We start from the raw sequence: 21,030 nt of genomic DNA on the forward strand, positions 1-21,030 counted from the left end.
AACTTTAATCACTAGTTCTCTTGAGTTGCTAAGCCAAGACAACTCGTGTTGTTTAGCACAAGAATTTCCCATGCCAGAATTCCACTCTACCTTCAGTGAACTCCGAGTGTCACCCTAGAGGAGTCCATTCAAGACTTTTCCAGGAGCTTAATTGCAGAGCACACTTTAGCTGGTGTGTACTACCAAGGGCGTAGAAGCATAATTCGTGGAGCTTATTGGAACCAATTTAGTGGGTGCTTTGGATCAGGATTTTGTTAGGAGATTCCTTTCCTTTGGAGGGTGGTTTTGGAGCATTCTTGGGAGCTAAAGTGAAGGGAGTTTTGGGGGGCAAATTTCTTCCCAGTAGTCAGTGCGCACGAGTTTCTGAAGAGAGGTCGCGGAGGGGTAGACGTATGAGGGAAAAAGGGGAGTCCAGGCTAGGAGAAAGAGGGGAGTTCCGGAAGAGAATTTAGCCAGAGTTAGGAGAAATTTTCCATGGTGGATTTGTACTTAATTCAGTTGTATTAATACTGAGGGGTGTTTTCTGGTTATATTGGGCAATTCGCACTTGTTGAGGGTCACTGGGGAGCGAGGATTTAGCCCAAACCTTTTTTGGGTCTTTCATGAGATATTTGCATGAACCTGGAAAGGATCCCAACAACAAATGACATATTTGATTTGGTGGTGGCAAGGTAGATCAGAGTTCCCACAAGTTACCTACACTTAGTTGCCTCATCAAATTCATTCCCTTCTTTTGATGTGAAATCCAGATTCTATTCCACTAGAGTAGGAGAGAGGCTTACACTTTTCCATTGCAAACTCGTTCAATTATTCTCCAACGTACTTATTTTGGGAGATGAATATGTACTACAAACTTTGAGTCACTTCAATGCCTAGGAAGAAATGAATACGTCCCAAGACTGACATATCAAAACCTTTCTTCAATACTTTCTTCATCAATGCAATATAGCTTTCATTGTTCCCTATTAACAACAAATCATCTACACACACCACAAAATAGACAACAGTTTCTTTCCAATATTCTTGACAAATAGAGTTGCATCATCAAAATTACAGTGCTTGAAATTCAATTTCAAAAGATGCTCAGTTAATATTCTTGTCCCTTCACATAAAAACCTTCAGGCTTGCCCCATTTAGTTATGGGGGCAATAGTCTCCTCATAATCAATGCCTTCTTTATATGCAAATCCTTTTGCCACAACCCTTGCTTCGTGCTTATTTCGTGAGCATCTAATTTATATTAGTTCTTTAAGACCCACTTGCAACCAATTGCTCTGATTCTGAATAGAGGGTCCACTAACTTCCATGTCCCATTCCTGATGAGAGCATCATAATCCTACATGGCTTCTTTCCACTCATCATTGCAAGCAACTTTTTCAAAGGAAGTTGGCTCAAAGTTAGAAGATAAATTCAATTCACAATCATATGAAACATCCATATCATCTACATCATCTAAATATGAATTATCTGCATATTCCTTTTTGACTCAACTACCATGAAGAAGGTTGACGTGACTCTAGTTTCATCTTAACATTGTTGGAACTACTACTCACCCAAAGTGTGTGAACCCATAGGAGAAAAAATTTCTCCCACTTTAGATAGCCAATGAGCCAAGAGTGCTACATTTGCTCAAAATATGATGATATGCCACATTCCTCTGCCATTTGCACCATTTATACACCTGTAGTTTTTCTCTAGGTGATTGACCGATCTTGACTGTAAGCTTGTTCTCTCACATTACTAGGGGGGTTACTCTTTGACCCTAGGCCAATGGGACCTCCTTCAAGGCCTTAGAGTTATAGGAGGGGGCACTACTTGGGTAACTTGGATTGAAGTAGTGTGTCCACAACTAGTCCATACTTACCACTTTTCATCATTCCCATGATTTCATGTCCATCCTTTGGGTTTGTTGTAATTGGTTCATTACATTGGTTCATTAGGATTGGCACCACATCCTTGAGTCCGGGCTGGAAAGCTTTACCCTGGAGGTTGATGCAGCTAAAAGAAAGATAAAAGCATAAAATGGCCACAATGAAAGAAAAAGAAAGGTCAAAATGCAAAAGATGGTCGGAGCAATAATGAGCATGTGTGCAGAAGCGTAGCATGAGCTCTACCCCACTCATTAGCCATCACTCGGTTGCTGAGCACTCGGTGCTCCATCACATAATAAAGGAACCCTTCTATATCCCAACCCTAAAAAAAGAGAAGTTGACTCATCATTGAGGGTTAAATAAATGTTATATCATTAAAAGAAAGCTTGAACACCTAAGCTAAGCTCCTTATAAAAGCATTATTGAAAAGAAGTAAAAAGCACACTAAAGAGGTGGAAAAAGTAAGTCGAGGAAAGTGGTAACTCACACCTCCACGACTACTCCCTCCATACATCTATACACTCAGGATGATGGACCTCCATCAGCTCTTCCTTTCAAATGCTTTCGCATTTAGATGGATTGAAGAAAGGAACAATGTGGACCTATACAAAGGCTTTCTCCTTGTCAAGAAAAATGGACCTGAGACTATTAGAGAATTTAACCAAAGGTTTAATCATTTAACAGCTATAATACCCTAAAAGTTAAAACCCCTCAATGAGTTAGTTCTCTCATCATACCTTCAGGCATTCAAAGGGCAAATAGTGTACTGCATTAAGAATAAAGAACCTACAACAACCTTACAAGCCCAAGACGGTGTTATACAAGTATATGACCTCATGAGACAAGAACATAATGAACCAAAGATAGATTGTGTATCCCCAATAGATTTCACAAAAAATGTTTTAAGCATGTTTGGTAAATGGATGCCTATTGTGATGAAAAATTATAAAGCCATCACAACTGAAGTTAACAAGATTGAAGAAGATAAGCAAATTGGGCAATCACTTCCCCAACAAAACCATGCAAAGCCTTATGTGGATGAGACTAACCCTCTTACTATTTTATACAAACAAAAGTTTGATGGTGGGCATCTCCCAATTTTCATAACCCTTGAAATCCAATGGTTTCTTGCTCCACAATTGCATGCTTGATTCAGGGCCATCCACCAACATTAAATCTTTGAAAATCATGAAACAATTAAGGCTAGAAACTACAAGGCCATATAGAGATGTGATAAGGATTAGCTCCAAGGATGTTGATGTTAAATCTCCTAATACCAGTCTAGATTTATATTCTCATTGCAATTATTTATTCCCAACAATTTATTTAATTAACAAAATAAATCCTAAATTACCAAAATAAAATTACTAGTATTTTAACATTTAGAAATATATGCAGTAGAAATAAATCGAAGAGATCAATCACACATTGCAATAAGAATAATTCACCCACAACAATTCTCTGTGATTTATTAATCTAGAAAATCAAGGTTTCAACCCAAAGAGAATTTACAAAGAGAAATACAGTGGCGGGAACCTGCAACTCAACCCCACTAGAATAATTCAGCCCAAGGAAAATCAGCCAACTAGAAATCGGCCTCTGAAGAAATTCAAACTAAAGAAAATCAGCCCACCTCTCACTAGAAAATTGGGCTCTATGCCTAGCTCTCACTCGGCGTCTACGCACTTACAAATCGGCCTCCCCAGCAACTGCAGCTCCTTCTCACTTCAACAATTTGGCCTCTCCAATTCTCGGCAAATTGGCCTCCTAGAAACACCACAAAATTATCCCTGTATTCTTATTCCTTCTCCTCAGTCGAACTGAGCCTCTCGCTCCAGAGAATCCGCTCTCCTTCTTGAGAAAATCGCTTTCCTAAAAATTTCTAGCTGCCTCTCTCTCTCTCTCTTGTGCTCTTTTATCTTCACCTCTTTGCTAAACTTATTTTATACTCTTCATTAAGCCCAAATCCCTAACCCTAATCTCCCTTCTAGAAGATCTTGGAGACCAATGGTTGAGATTATTTAAGTCACTTAAATAATTAAATTATTTAGAAGATCTTGGAGACCAATGGTTGAGATTATTTAAGTCACTTAAATAATTAAATTATTTATCCTTAGAAAATGACTTAATAATTATCGTAATTTTCCTAAGTTAGACTTAGGAAAGAAGACATAATTCACTTACTCCACCAAGCAAGCACCTAAAGAGGCAATAAATCATCTTCCACATGCTAAGACACCAAGACTATGCAGAAGACCTTCCAAAGCTACCACAAGCTTCAACACTCCCTCCTAGCAAGGAAGGGATTTTCCATCATCCCCAGATTATCTTAGTACTTCACAAACTTCCCTTTCACTAGAGGCTTAGTGAGAATCTCTGCCACCTGCTCCTCTGTGGAAATGTATTGTAAGCTCATTGCACCTCTCTGGACCTCGTCTCCGATGAAATGATATCTAATCTCGATGTGCTTGGATCGATCATGAAACACGGGATTCTCAAAGAGCTTAATGCAACTCTGATTATCACAGTGAATCACCATTGGCCCCATCTCTAGATCAAATAGTTCTGCAAGCATCTTGTGAAGCCACACTGCCTCACAACTCCCCATACTCGCTACGATGTATTGTGCCTTTGTTGAACCACTTATTCCTACTTCCTGATGTACCACGAGATCAAGGTATATCCCAAGTTGAAGCAACATCCAAACGTGGATTTTTTGTCCACAACACTCCCCACCTAATCAAAATTTGTGTAACCTTGCAGCGCCACTCCTCCAACATTGACATATCCCAGTCCCAATTCAACCATACCTCGTAGGTGTACTTCAGCTCATGCTCCACTGCCACCAAATGAACCTATCTCAGCTCCACCATGAACTGGCTGAGTGTGTTCACAGCAAAACATATATTCGGCCTAGTGTTGACCAGATACATCAAGGAACCTATTAACTGCCTATATAGTGTGGGATCCACCAACTTGCCTTTAGAAGCACTTAGCTTCTTCAAGTTAGTGATCATCGGTGTAGACATAGGCCTGCAATCCTCCATCTTGAACCTCCTCAAGATCTCAACTGCATACTTGCCCTGTGACCTGTCCAAGGAAAATCTCTCTTAGTTATTGCCACACCTCTAATCCCAAAAAGTAGTGCATCAAGCCAATGTCCTTCATCTTGAACTCTGAAGCAAGATCCTCCTTGCACATCCCTATGAGCTTCTCTGATCCTGTCAAGAAGAGATCATCCACATAAAGTACCAAGATGAGCGGCTCACCCTCAACAAGTACATAGTATAGTTTGGAGTCTGCCTCACTCTTGGTGAAGCCAAAACCAAAAAGATATCCATCGATCTTGGTGTAGCATGCGTGTGGAGCCTTCTTTAGCCCATAAAGGGCCCTCTTCAACTTGCATACATGAGACTCTCTCCCATGCACCTCAAAGCCCTAATGTTGCCCAATATGCACCTCTTCCTCAATCACCCTCTTGACGAAAGCAATCTTCAAATCCATCTGATGTATTCTATCTCTGAAGCAATGGAATAATTGCTCTAATGGATGCATATTTGGTGATAGGTGTGAATGTCTCCTCGTGATCCACTCTCTCTTGCTTAGAGAACCCTCTCGCCACGAACCTCGCTTCTTACTTCTTGACATTGTCATCAACTACATGTTTAATCTTGTAGATCCATTGAGAAGTGACCACATACTTTCCCTTTGGTCTCAGCACTATGTCCCATACATCATTCCTTGTGATCGAGCAATACTACTCCACTATGGCATCCCTCCAGACCCGCTCATTTGGAGCCTCCTCAAAGGTGGAAGTCTCAGACTTGTTGACGCTGCTCGACAATGGAAAATAACTAGAAAATCTAGTTGGTGGTTTGCTTTGCCTGAAGGTGCTACTAGGAGCCTCCACATGCTCCTCAGTATCTCTTAAGGTCTGCTCCCATCTCAGCCTCCTCCTAGTAGAGCTTAAAGGAATATCTAGCTCATCCTCTATATCTATAAACTGTCTTTATTGTTGGTGTTGTTGGTCCCTGTTCATCCTTAGGAGCTCTCGCTGCCGATCCTCTACCCTTGATGGCTCTTTCTCATGAGACCTCCTAAGGGTCCTTCCCTCATCAAATCTAACATCCCAACTTAAAATAACTTTCCTCTATCCTGGAATGTAGACTCGATAAGCCATTGAGACCTCAAAGGCCTTTGGAGACTACAACGCCATACACTCCCAAGCAAATTGGTGTGGTTGAAAGGAAGAATCGCTCTATTATAGAAGTTGTTTGTGCCATGCTTCATGATCAAGGCCTTTCGAAGTTTCTATGGGCTGAAGCTACAAATACCGTCGTGTATGTTCAAAACCGATGCCCTCATCAAGCATTGGAATCCAAGACTCCCAAAGAAATGTTCACTAGTAATAAACCCGATGTCTCTCATTTTAGAATTTTTGGAAGCCCCGTATATTTTCATGTGCCGAAAAAGAAAAGAAGCAAATTGGGTGCATCTGGGAAGAAAGGAATCCTTGTGGGCTATAGTGAAAATTCTAAGGGATATAGAATTTATGTGGCTGGTCAAAAGGAAGTTGAGATAAGTCCTAATGTCACCTTCAACGAAGATATGGCCCTCAAGAAGATCAACAACCTTCCTATCCTAAGGAAGGGCAATGAACCTAACACGGGAAATCAGGGTGAAAAAGAAGACGATACGATGCCTAATGTTGATGAACCTATGGATCCTATTGATCCTCCTCCTCATGAGCCCTCCTCCTACAAAGGGAGACCCTCATGGCTTAGGGAGACTCTCGAAGATGTTGAGAGGCACATTGCACCAAGGGGGACTTTCCGTGAAAGCAAGAAGCTGAACAGATATCAAGGATATTTGACCGCCATGAGCACTATCATTCCAAATGAGCCTTCATCATTCGAAGAAGTTGTGAAACAACAAGTATGGAAGGATGCTACGAATGAAGAATACGAGTCAATTATGAAGAATGTTGTCTGGGATGTGGTCCCTAGACCCCAGGACAAATCAATTGTCACCTCTAAGTGGCTCTACAAAATCAAGCATGGAGTTGATGGAAGTGCATAAAATTTCAAGGCTCGCTTTGTTGCTTGAGGCTTCTCTCGAAAGAAAGGTATAGATTACAATGAGATATTTGCACCTGTTGCCCGATACACCACCATCTACTTGATCATAGCCCTTTCTGCCTTGCAAGGATGGAACCTACATCAAATGGATGTCAAGACCACCTTCTTGCTTGGTTCAATCAAAGAGGAAGTCTATGTGGAACAACCCAAGGGGTTTGAAGTTCATGATCGGGAATCTCATGTATGCAGGTTGAAGAAAGCTCTATATAGATTGAGGCAAGCACCCCGGACTTGGTATGAGAGGATTGATAGCTATCTGATGAAACTGGGATTCACTAGAAAATGATAAACCTCTCATTCTGGTACTTTATGTAGACGACCTCTTTCTGACAGGGGCAAACCCTCTCATTCACAAATCTAAGAGGGAGTTGGCTTCTAAATTTGAGATGAAGGACCTAGGACCGATGCACTATTTCCTAGGGTTGGAGGTTTGGCAAAAGCTAGGTGAAATTTCCCTCTCGCAAGTAAAATATGTTGTGAAGATATTGGAAAGATTTGGGATGGTGGACTGCAAGCCTATGACTACTCCGATGGAACTTAACTTTACGAAGTTATGTGGTAGTGCTGCTAGACCAGAATTAGGAAATGCTTCTGAGTATCGTCAATTCATAAGAGCATTGATGTTCTTGGTGAACTCTCGTTCGGACATGTTTTGCAGTTAACACATTGAGCCAATACATGTTTGAGCCTCATCATATACATTGGATTGTCGCCAAGATTCTTCTAAGATAACTTCGGGGCACAATCACTCATGGACTGAGATACACTACCAGAAATGTGAGGTTGCATGGTTATTCTGATGTTGATTGGGCTAGTAGTGTGGTGGATCGCAAGAGCACTTCTGGATGTTGCTTTTCTTTGGGTTCTGCTTCGATATCCTCGATGGGCAAGAAGTAGAAATCGGTTGCCTTGAGCACTGTCGAGGCCGAATATATAGCTACTAGTATGGCCTCCTGTGAAGTTGTCTAGTTGAGGAAGCTCTTCAGTGAGCTGTTTGGACATGTGCTAGGTAACACCGTGATCCTCTACGAAAACCTGAGTGGGATCTGATTATCAGAGAATCTCGTGTTTCATGATCGCTCCAAGCATATAGATATCAGGTACCACTTTATCCGGGATATGTTACAACAAGGAGCAATAAGGCTCCATCACATTGGGACTAATGAGTAGGTCATCGATATTCTGACAAAGCCCCTAGGGAAGGTCAAATTATTGGCCTTCCGAGAATGACTTGGAGTCCTAGAGAGACCCTCTTATGAGGGTCCTGTATGAAATGGGCATTGAGCTCTGGGAGCTCCGGGGGGCTTGGGGTACTTGGAGTGGTGAGCAACCATAGTGTGAGTGGTTCAGCCTTCCCCTAGTGGTTTTCTATGTACAGGGTGAGTGGTTCATCCTTCCCCTATGATACCCAGGACAAGTGGTTCATCCTTCTCTTGTCGGGACATCCTACCCATGCAGTCTGGGACAAGTGGTTCATCTTTGGTGAGATGTAAGCAAGACAAGTGGTTCATCCTTCTCCTGTCGAGACATCCTACCCATGCAGTCTGGGACTCATGGGAAGTACCTCTCATCTGGCCAATGAGTAGGGAAATGAGGATAGGGACCATAGTACTACCGATGGACGCATCGTGTACTACTGTACTCCCTATGCTAGGATGTCTAATATTGATCTAGGATCAATGGGAACTAACTTCGGGTTAGTAAGAGTGGTATGAGACACTCTCTTTTGATTGGAACTGACTTTGGGTCAGTAAGAGTGGTATGAGACACTCTCTTTTGATTGGGACTGACTTCGGGTCAGTAGAGAATGGTATGATACATTCTCGATCACTTCTTCTTCTTCATAGTTCAGCAGAGCAGTGCATTGATGGTAGAGATAGTACAGATTGGCAGATGGATTAGCAGATGGAGTTCTCCCTAGTTGAGAGGGAGTGTTAAAATTGGCAACTAGGGCCAAACTCCATGTGGGTCATCTTATTTATGACAGCTGATATTTTTCTTGGATTCCTCTCTCCGAGAGGTGTAGGATTGATCTAAAGATCATCTTATTTTGACATGTACAAATGAAGATATGAATTTATTTATGTTATGGACAAATTGTCAAAGTCGGCCAGCAAACTCATGTATGCTCAAAAGCCCAACAAACACGTCTATTCATCCTCCACATTAGCCTATAAATACATGATGCCTCATCCTCATTTGAACATCACTCACATTCATCTCTCTCTCTCATTGTTTGGGTAGGGATTTCTGGGCAGCAACTCTCTCCACACGTGCGAAGGAAAGGAAGGGCATTTTGTTTCTGCATTGACCAGGTTTGACCGAATTTTTAGAGGTTGTTTTTGGGCTGTGTTGACCAAGCGTTGACCTGTTCTGCTGTGATTTTGGGTGGAGGAATTCTGTCCTAGCAGGCCGCATTTCTGGGAACAGAAATCGAGGCAATCCGTTGACTGTTTGACCAGCGTTGGTTGTTGCTAGGGCTGACCACAGGTTGACCATTTTACCAGACTTTCACTGGGCAAAATTCGTCTGTTTTGAGGGCTGTTTCATCTTGCTGTTTGGAGGCAAAGTTGACTAAAGTTGACCAAATCTTTAAGGGTCAAATCTGCCTTGTTGACCAGCGTTGACTTTTCTAGTTAGGGCTCTTTTGCTGCTGTTATAAATTATCAGAATTTGTAAATTGTACTATCTCTCTCTGCTGAAGGTTTCCCCACATTGGGGTTTGTCCCTGGCTAGCGCCACATCTTGTGTCCTCTTGTCTTGGCTTGTCTTCTACTGTTTATGTTATGTTCTATCTGCATTTTACTATCATGTTGATGTGATTGGTAAACTGGATATTGATATTGGGCTAATAAAGAAATTGCAGTAAAATTGCTCTAAAGCATAGAACATACCATTGTTGCCTAAAATTAACATATTGTCTTCATTTCAATATGTAAATTTCCATTTCTACTTGATATCAAATTTGAAATTTCACAGTGAATGTTCATATTCAAGTCTTTAAATGATTTATTTTTCTTGTTGTAAGTTGGAAGATTTCAAAATTCATGTATATTATAATTTATAAAATGTATAATATATATAAATTATAATATACCCCTGAAGAACCAATGTAACCTGTTTCAAAAAGTGACGCACCCATCCCCGCACCCATCCCCAAACCCACGTTTCCTGGCAACGTAGATTAACACCAATTCACTTGGAATATAACCAATAGAAATACATCAACTCATAAATTTCTCTTATCCTTTCTTCACCAAATTTGGCTCAAAAATCTTTCTTGTTTCATATCATGATTTTCCTTTCGAAACCTAGGCCTGTGATCCCTGTTGAAAGGCTAAATTATTCATGTTTCTCCACTATTTTTGCAGGATTGTCACCTCTGTTGAGCATAACACCTCCTGCACACTTTTCTTTTCTAGAGTATATACCTATAAGTTGGAGAATATCCCTATGCTAGCACATCCTTCACCATTTCATAAGTCTTGGGTTTAAAGGATAGAGTCCATAAGGCTGGGCTCATTGACATCTTATCATGTTCCAATTTTGAAAGTGTTTCTCATAAAAATTGTACTATTTTGACATGTCCATTTGGTTCTTTCTCTAATTTATTCACTAATGATGGATGGAAGTCTTGGAAAAAAATTGTTCTATGTCAATGCTGTTCTCTCGGTGGGACATAAATTATTGTTTTCATGTTACATCTGCAAACATTTCATCTTCGTGAGTCGCATCTTTCCAGGACTTTTCGAGAGGAAAACGCACCAGGGACGTCATCAGAGAACAGCCCGTGTATATCATAAGACAATCATCTGAGGTTCGCGGCATCATTCTACAACCATTTTTACAAATAAAATTATTTGTAAGACTAAAGTAGACCATGAGCAAGGTAGATCAGTCCACGTGGAGGGATAATATCCATAGCTAGGCAGTCTTCCTGTATTAGTAATCTCTCACTACATGCTATTATGGCCCAGTCCACAAGTATAATTTTGTCGGAAATGGACCAGGATAGGTCTGCTAACTAGGGCAGAGTTAGTTCAGGGTCCTAGAGAAACAAAAAACCAATATAATAACGCAATAGACAAATTTCTTATCAGGAGTAATCATAGAGATCATATTGATGATTAAAGTTCAGGCAGTGATCAGAGCACTAAAGAAGACTCTACAAATGATTGATATTACTTGCCCTCCTATTTGTCTTGATAAATATATTTTAGCCTTATAAATGGAAATAGACTACCAGTGAAAGAATACAACATCAATGAAATTGGTAGTCCTATTCAGTGTTTCTTCCACAGCAAAATACAAACAAGTACTGTCAATGTCACCAGGCATTTATTCAGTGTTTCTTTTTCACATCCAGATGCTAGCAGCTAAAGCTGTGAGTGATTTTCTCATAATTGAGTTTTAATTTGCCAAATTCCTTTGGTCACTTATCAAAAGATCATATATCAAGTGGACTGGCAAACATTCAAAAGCGGAGTTATTCTCCACTTGCTGAGATTCTGGAGATTTTTTTCAAGCTTTCCAAATTGACCTTTATATGAAGATAATATTCCTCACCAAATTTAATCACCAACCATGTGACTTATTTAAACACTATAGCTAACTCGCATTTATGAACATTTGTTAAATTAGGCAATCTAGGGATAAAGCTCAAGAATCAATTCAACAAAACTATCTGAAAAGAGCTAGAATTGCAATAAAATTTCTGGGATTAATGATTGTAATAAAAATGAAATGGTTCAATAAAGGAAAATGTTCACTGAATAAGTATCACAATCTTCATACCAGCAAAAGTTGTTTATGTTGCTTCCTTTGGGGTAGAATTCCTAATGCATCTAGTAAAGAATCATCCAGTTCTGCAGAGAAGAATAGAAGGAAGACTTAGTAGTAGCCAAAAACAAACAATGTGTAACTATCTGTTGCAAAAATAGCATAAACAAAAGAAACAAACTTCCCACCTCTGTTTTGTACCAGGGCAATCAGCATACCCAAGGATCCCAGAACTAGTTTGTCATCCTCACATTTAAAATAGGATAATAGAATGTCCCTGTAAAATATTGCTTATCCATTAATGTAATGAAATAGCCAAAGCCATGGAATGTTTTGAACAGGAAAGTTTGAATAATATTACAAAACACCCCATGCAAACATACTGGATCAGACTCAATGAACACCAAACATCACAGGTCAGAATGGAAACCAGATTCTCTTACAAATTTGGAGATGCTCAAAATAGATATGGACGATAACATCAAAATGAATTTCCATCCCACCTAATTTTCACCATTGTCTATTTATTTTCAGGTCAGATTAAATTGAAACTATGATTTTGAACTCAGAGAATTGAATATACTTTAGTCAAAATGAATTATCATATAATGTAACTTTTACCAGTATCCATCTCTTTTCAGGCCTAATTAAATAAAAGCCATATCACTTCGAACATCCTAATATTCTTTACACATCCCACAATTGTTAAGAATCATCTCTAACCCAAGTCAATTGATTAAAAATCAAGATTCTTTTTCAAATTGCAATTCCAAACAAGATCTTGCCAAGAACTTTTTCAATTCAGTTGCTTTGCCCTGGAGTGTGGGGCACCAAATATAGTAAATATGTTGTTGCAAAATTGTGTTTGACTATAGAGTTAATCAAACAAAGGACTATGGGAGTCACTAGAGTGCTACAAATCCTCATAATGTCGCTTGTAGCACATACCATTATACAAGGAGGGAAGGAAGTTGAAAATGTGTTGCTCCATAGCAAACGATGGTCTCAGAAAAAATTGCAGATGTGGCCTCTAATTGTGAGGCTCTGATGCCAAATGATAAGAGCAAAGATCAAGCAAGTTGACATGAACTCCCAAACAAAATTTCAATGACACCAATGAATGCCACAACTTGCTGAAAGAAATAATATTATCTTATCAAATTTAGAGAGTTGAACATGGCAGGAGAGATCCCTTCAGTAGAAAGTATAACTTTGTTTGAGAGCCATGCAGCTTCCTTTAATTGTTCAAAAGTGTAGCGACAGAAGGTTTCCTCTGTGTGTGTGCCTTAGCCAGAGAAAGACCATGATCTGTCTTCCTTTTACCATGGATGAGTTCATGGAGTTAGTAAATTTGTAATATTCCTAGGGAAAATTCACAGTAAATATACAAAGCAAACATACACAAAAACACCATAAAACAATGAACATACAAATCAGACCATGAACTGCACCAAAAACTGCATTGTTGAGCTCTTTTATTGATAAATTAAGGGTGTACAATATGGTGCTGAAAGGAATGCACCTGGTCTTGCTCAAGGCAAGCTAGCAAAGGCCCAAATGATAAATAAGTCACCCTTATGTTATCTGCTTCTGCGCTGCTCTAGCTCTGTGCTGAAGATGCCCAGAAATAGGTTGTTGGCTGAATGGAACTGCTGCTAGGGCCCTCTCTGGTGCTCAGAAAATTCTGGGAAATTAATCCCGGTCTCTCCACCAAATACCCAGAATAACCCACGAAGGATTTGATGTCGATTGTAGCACATGCCATTATATAAGGAGGGAAGGAAGTAGAAAATGTGTTGCTCCATAGCAAAAGATGGTCTCAAAAAAAAAAATGCAGATGTGGCCTCTAATTGTGAGGCTCTAATGCCAAATGACAAGAGAAAAGATCAAGCAAGTTGAATGAACTCCCAAACAAAATTTCAATGACCCCAATGAATGCCCATGCAGCTTCCTTTAATTGTTCAAAAGTGTAATGATAGAAGGTTTTCTCTGTACGTGTGCCTTAAACAGAGAAAGACCATGACCAGTCTTCCTTTTACCATGGATGAGTCCATGGAGTTAGTAAATTTGTAATATTTCTAGAGAAAATACACAGTAAATATACAAAGCAAACATAGACAAAAACACCATAAAACAATGAACACACAATCAAACCATGAACTGCACCAAAAACTGCGTTGCTGAGGTCTTTTATTGATAAATTAAGGGCGTACAATATGGTGCTGGAAGGAATGCACCTGGGCTTGCTCAAGGCAAGCTAGCAAAGTCCCAAATGGTAAATAAGTCACCCTTATGTTATATGCTTCTGCGCTGAAGATGCCCAGAAATAGGTTGTTGGCTGAATGGAACTGCTGCTAGGGCCCTCTCTGGTGCTCAGAAAATTCTGGGAAATTAATCCTAGCCTCTCCACCAAATACCCAGAATAACCCACGAAGGATTTGGCCAATGATTGACTTCGGAAATTCGGCCTTATTTCCATCAATGGCCCAACTGCTGGGCGATTCGACCCACCTATAAATCCTGCTGCAAATGGCCTCCAAAATACCTGCAATCCTCACCAAAATACTTCCCCGACCTTCTCTCCAAGTTTCAGCCCCAACCACACCACACTCCTCAACCTCCCAGAGTGCCTCCATGATGAAATGCGCAATCCCTATGCTGTTGTAGCTGAATCTCTCCCTGAAATTGGACCTCCTGCTATTGGTACGAAATGACAAAGGTAGAATTCCCTCCTTGGGATGGCACTCAAAGTCCACCGAAGCAAGAGTTGAGATCTTCACTCGGAAACACTCGTGTGTTGAACAGCACTTGCAGACTTGGCTTCAGCTCAAGCGTGTTCTTGTCAAAAGATAGTTTTGCAAATGATGAATGAATGAGTAATTGAGTGTCTCTTCCTCCTTTTGTCAAAGATGCCTCCAAAATGCCCATGTGGGCCTAGCTCGAACTTCCCACACCAAATCTGCTCCAATGAGAGCGTACTCCTCATGTGGGCTGAAATTCTCATGAGGTGGCCCCCACGCTCCACTAAGGCTGCAATATTTCCTCTAGCTCTAATGTTTGCTTGTGCTCTAAGCCAAAAATCATGCGTGGGACCTCTAAACCCACATTTCCTAAGTGCAACCGTGCAATATAGCAAAAATGATCAAAATTGATATTTCACTTAGCAAAATGCTAAAAGTGGGAATATCACAATCCTCCCCGCCAAAACGTTGCTTCTCCTCAAGCAACTGCAACGAAGGATGCTGAAGTATTTGCTCCCCTATTATGAATAAAATATTCATAGCAATATTAATTATAAAAATAACATTTTAATAATTATTAATTAAATAAATAATTACATAATTATAAAAGCATTATTGTGAAGAGGTAAAATAGTCAAAGGACATGACTATTCATTCCTCATGGCTAGTCACTACCTATATAAGTAAACCCCCACGAGGGTATTGTACACACTCAGATTTTTATGAATATAAATAAATACTTACTTACACATAATTTACACATAATGTATCTTTAATTAGTAAACACCAGTGCATAAATAAATACTTACTTACACAGAATTTACACATAATGTATCTTTAATTAGTAAACACCAGTGAGCAAGAAGTTTTTGTTTCAGTGGTATTAGAGCATCTAATCCTCCCACCTGTGTTGGTTTCACCCATCCATCCCACACATCACTCATAATCTCAACCCTACCATCGTGTCCCTCTCGACCCCCTGTCCACCACACTGTGTTTTCCCAGCATTGTTCCTTGTACATTGTTGTGCTTGTCGACACCTTACCCATGCTGCGCGTGCTCAACCCCAACATTGTCTGTCCTCTGTCGCGTTCCGTTGTGACCACCGGTTGCATCGTACTCCACTCCCGACGTGACCTCCGACACCTCCCAACAACCCCTGTCCGTTGTCCCGACGTTGCCCGTACGCGGTATTTTGTTCATCGTGTTGGCCCCTCCCCTCGACATGTCTCGCCACATAAACCCGTCGACACTCGACTCACTCTGCACTGTTACCAACACCTCCCAACGTTGTATGTTGTCGAATTTGCAAGTCGTTTATCACGTGGTCAAACGTTGCCCAATGATTCACCATTGCCTCGACATTTCCGATCATCGTCTGTCCCCCGCTAACCAATCCGCTCCACGTTCCACTTGTCGGTCGACAATACCTCTGTGTATATTCTTTGCACTACGTCGTTAAAGATTGTGATGTTCGGTCAACAGGCGTGGCTCAATTCTACGTTTCGACAGATTATATAAGTCAAACACTATATAGTTGCAAATAATCAATTATATATTTCCTAATAAATCAATTTTTTAACTAAATTAATATTATTTAATTATTTAATTTATAAAAAGAATAATAATAATAATATTATTATTATTAATTAAAAAAATAATAATAACAATAATAGTATTATTATTATTTTATTTAAACAAATAAAAAAATTAAAATTGGGCCCACAAAGAAAAAAAAGGAACAAAATGGGAAGTAGCAATGATGATATGAATTCAAGGAGAATTTAGGAAGAAATCAATAAAATGCGTCAACGCCTTGACAACGTCGAAAGGAAGCAAGATGAACTAGGAAAAGACCAAGAGAGGTTAATTAGTAGTCAAGACAAAATAGCAGATGATATCAAAGAATTGAAGAGCATGATGAACCAGTTTATGGGAGGAGTCAATCCACCCTTTAATCCCTTAAGCACACAAGAGTCACCACAAAGCCCCAAGATGCCAAAAGGCGAAGTTTTTCCAAGTTATGAGTTCCTGTCAATGCACGAAATCACACGAATACCGCATATATAGTTCCAAGGAAGTCAATACTATACAAAATTTCCCGAAAGAAACTTCCACAGAATTAAAAGGGAATTACCCAAGTACGATGGTAAAGACCATAAAGGTGCCATTGTGTGGGTAAATAAAATGGACGCCATCTTCGAAGCAAACCCGCCAATAGGTGAACAGGAGAAGGTCATGACCACATCCAACAACCTGGAAATTGAAGCATTAGATTGGTTCCTATGGTGGTCCAACAGATGCGAAGCTCATGCATTCAACTGGAAAAAAATTGTGAAAGCTCTGCTCAAAAGGTTCCATGACGAAGAAGAAGATGATGTTTACGAAAGATTTGTTCACCTTAAACAAAAAGGAACTTTAAGCGAATACACCCACAAATGGAAAGTATTAGCTATAAGGCAAAGAGGGTTTTCCAATGAAGAGCTACTAAAAATATATAGATGTGGCCTTAAAAAGTATATTCGAGAAGAATTAAAACTATATAAACCCAAAACCATTGAAGAAACTAGACATGCAGCAATAATTATTGAGAGAACACATAAGCTCAAAATGTCATCATTCAAGGAAGATGGCGATCAACAACAACACTCGGGGAAAAAAGAAACTAACAAATGTAGGTATTGTGGAGACAAATGTACATCAAAACACAGATGCCTTAACAAGAAATTATATACTTATGAAGTCGAGAAGGAATCAGACGCTTCAAGTAATAAGCCAGAACAAAAAAAAAAAAAAAGATTAAAAAGAAAAATTATTGTCCAGATGTGGAGAAAATTGGACGCCAGGACAAATATGTGAAGACACATCTGTGTGCTACTATAAAATAGTAGATGGGAAGCAAATTGAAGTACAAGAATGTGATGAAGGAATCGTTGTCACACACAGTGAAGATTCAAATTCTGAAGAACCGCCATTTGTTGCAATCTCATGTGACCGGAAAAAACTTGATGAAAATAGTAACTCTCCCAGAGATCAAGAACAAGAAGCAACTACTGAATACGTTTCACGACATCTTCGAAGGAAGAGGAACCAATCTCCAAGAAGGAAGATTAAGCTTATTAATCCATCAACAAACATGAGGAGTAGATTATGTCCTAAAGCCCTAAAGCTCAAGGGACTCATAAGAGGCAGAAATGTCAATATACTTATAGATGCTGGTAGTACTGACAACTGTATAAACATCGATATTGCTAAACAACTGGGAAAAAATTCAAGGAAATAGGAGAATGTCATAAAGCTTCAATCAAAATACAAGAACTGGAGCTACAAACAGATCTATTTGCCCTACCACTCAAAGAAATGGATGTAGTTCTAGGTGCGGAATGGTTAATACAACTCGGGAGATATACTACAAGTACAAACCTTGCAGAACAATTCATGGAGTTTAACTGGCAAGGACAACATTATAAATTAAATGGTGTTAACACTCCTAGCTTCAAAAAAATACAAATACTCAAAAAGATTTCGCCAACCACCACAAAGATGTCGCTCCATAGCAACATGTTCAATTAGAAGAACCCCTTTTGGTTATGCTTTGAGAATAAAGCATCTCTAAAGGGGGTGGCAATTTTATGAATAATGTGAAAATTCCTGAATCTAACACATCAGAAACCCCTACTGCAGTTACTGGTTTACAATCTCCTACTTGTTCTTTACATTAACAAGTTATTTAATTGCATAAACATTGAAGTAAACACTATTGCAGCCTTCACAAATATACAAATCATGCACTGAAATAAACTGAGACAATAACACAAGGGACACCGTTATTTTTGGACAATTGTCCCCGGAAAAACCCAATTCGGGAAAACCGGTGCAGCATATAGAGGGTTTGTATTATTAAGCAAATTCGTGAATACAACTAGGGTGCCTTTAATGGCTCACCCAACAGAGAATATCCTTGGCAGTAGTACCTCTATCCAGAGACAAATATTCCGGCAAATCAGCAACCGGATGATCAAACCCCACAGCAACTTCGGTTGTTCCTTATTTTGGACAGCGAAAGCTGCTCCAAGCACTGCTCTGGAACTGCATCACTCCTTCAGGAGCTGCGTCACCCTTTCCCAGTTCAGAATCTACTGATCTGCTCCCAATCTGCCCCACAGAATCTCCCTAGCACTGCCTCTGAGGCCTAGTGTCGGCCTCTACGGCTTCTGCGTCAGCGTTCTGCGTCCTCTACGTCAACTCTTCGACCTTTGCGTCATCCCTTCTAGGGCCTGCGCTATCTCTCCGGGCACTGCACTGCCTCTCTGTTATGTATTCTTTAGCTTCGGATGAAAATCCCTTGTTGAACTACCCCTCACTGCAACTGATCACTCGTTCGATTTCCTCAGCAAACCTCGTCCCAGAAAATCAAACTGACTGATCTCTCTTGGTGTGTCTCCAACTGACCCTCAAGCCTCCTCTTATACTTTTCTTGTTGACGAATCAACAGCCGAGATTAAGTCCCTAATCAACAGCTAAGATTAGAACTAGCTTGTTCCTCGTCACTTAGAACTTTCTCACCCATATTATATTAATACACATTAATATTTCTATTTTCCTAAGTTTAGACTTAGGAACCCATTAAAAATATTAATTATTTTAATAACTCCTCATCCAGGTGGAATTTCTCCAAACGATTTTTGGGTCTTGGAGATCTCATGTTCCTTAGCCTCTCCACCAAATTTCATGGCTAGAGCACATCCGATGCTACCCAAATCAACAAATAAAATATTCATAACAATATTAATTATATAAATAATAATTAATTAAATAAATCATTACATAATTATAAAAACATTATTGTGAAGAGGTAAAATAGTCAAAGGACATGACTATTCATTCCTCATGGCCAATCACTGCCTATATAGGCAAACCGCCACGAGGGTATTATACACCCTCAGATTTTTATGAATATAAATAAATACTTACACAGAATTTACACATTAATGTATCTTCAATTAGTAAACACCAATGAGCAATAAGTTTTTGTTTCATCCCCCTCCCAGGTAGAATCCTCATCTGGCAGATTCCTCCATCTGATCAAACACTCCTTGATGACCTGCTTTCTCAAGTGCCTCACCTGGGTATCCAAAATGGTCTCTGGATCCAGCACTAAATGCCCCTCATTGTCCATAGGAGGTAGTTTTGTAGTTGTTGTAACCTACTGTCCTAGCGCCTTTTCCAGGTAAGGTACATGAAAGATGTTGTGCACCTAACTCCCCAGGGGTAGCTCCAGCTCATATGCTAACTCCCTAACCCTTCGAGTGACATGATATGGTCCATAGAAGCGGGGCTTGAGCTTCTCATCCCCTTTTTGTTTGAGCGAAGACGACCAATATAGTTGAAGCCTCAAGAAGACCAAGTCCCCTACTTCAAACTGCGTCTCAACTTTGCCCCTGTCTGCATAAAGCTTCTATTGGTTTTGGGCCATCCGCATGTTGTCTTTAAGAGCCCTCAAAATGTCTTGGCTCTCCTGTATCCAATCCTTGGCCCTTGGGGCCCTAATGTTTCCAAACATAACATCAGCAAAAGAAAATGCATCGTAACCATACAAAGCTCGGAATGGAGACATACCTATGGACATGTGGTATGTAGTGTTGTAGCAGTATTCACCCAAGTGCAGCCACCGTACCCATGCTCGTTGTTGACCTGTCACATAGTTACGCAAGTATCCCTCCAGCCACTTGTTAACTATCTCCGTCTGCCCGTCTAAGGGTGATAGCTAGTACTCGGAGTGAGCTCATTGCCCACTAACCGAAATAGCTCCTGCCAAAATCCACCCATGAAGCGATTGTCCCGGTCACTGACAATGGCCTTTGGGAGACCATGTAGCCAAAACACTTCCCTGAAAAACAATTTGGCCACCTGTGAGGCCAAGTACTGGGCTAAGATGGCGAAGAAATAAGCAAACTTCGTCAGGCAATCCACCACCATGTAAATGTAGTCCTTGCCCTGTACTGTGGCCAACCCAATAATGAAGTCCATCTATATGCTCTCCCATTTACTCTCAGGGATGGGAAGCATCTGCAATAGGCCTGCAGGGTGTGATTGCTCACCCTTGTTCCCCTAGTATGTGTCACACTCCCTGATATGCCTCAGAACATCATCCTTGAGGCCCCTCCATGCAAAAAACTCTCTAATGGTCCTATATGTCTTCGTGAACCCGTGGTGCCCTGCTAGTGGTCAGCCATGGGCAGCATGTCGAATCTTCTCCCTTAGTTGAGAGTTGGGTACCAAATAAATCCAGTCTCAGAAGTAGATCACCTCATTCATCACCCTGTATCGGTCATCTGCCACCATCCCATCAAGGACCTCACACGCGAACCGATCCTTGGAGTACTCCACTAGTAGCTACACCCTCCAATCCGGGGCAATACTCGTCAAAGAGAGAGTGGCTGACCTCCTGGACAACGCATCAGCCACAAAGTTGTGTTTTCCCTTTACATACTCAATGTCA

The 21,030-nt window shown here is 40.3% G+C and overlaps 1 protein-coding gene across 6 annotated transcripts in view; it reads right to left on the reverse strand.

Moving 5' to 3' along the window:
- Positions 1–21,030, reverse strand: part of LOC149146555 (protein TRANSPARENT TESTA 9-like) — a 216,899-nt gene that overhangs the window by 124,625 nt on the left and 71,244 nt on the right. For all 6 annotated transcript variants that reach the window (XM_089449879.1, XM_089449877.1, XM_089449878.1 and 3 more), the window contains exons 11-12: positions 11,976–12,064; positions 11,803–11,873 (exon numbers count right to left, since the gene is read on the reverse strand). In XM_089449879.1, the coding sequence (XP_089306005.1) occupies positions 11,803–11,873; positions 11,976–12,064 (160 nt within the window). The remainder of the gene's footprint in view (positions 1–11,802; positions 11,874–11,975; positions 12,065–21,030) is intronic.

The sequence above is a fragment of the Pinus tabuliformis genome, chromosome X, assembly GCF_031772625.1.
Source record: "Pinus tabuliformis cultivar Carrire ecotype Pingquan chromosome X, CPIR1, whole genome shotgun sequence".
Taxonomy (NCBI): Eukaryota; Viridiplantae; Streptophyta; class Pinopsida; order Pinales; family Pinaceae; genus Pinus; species Pinus tabuliformis.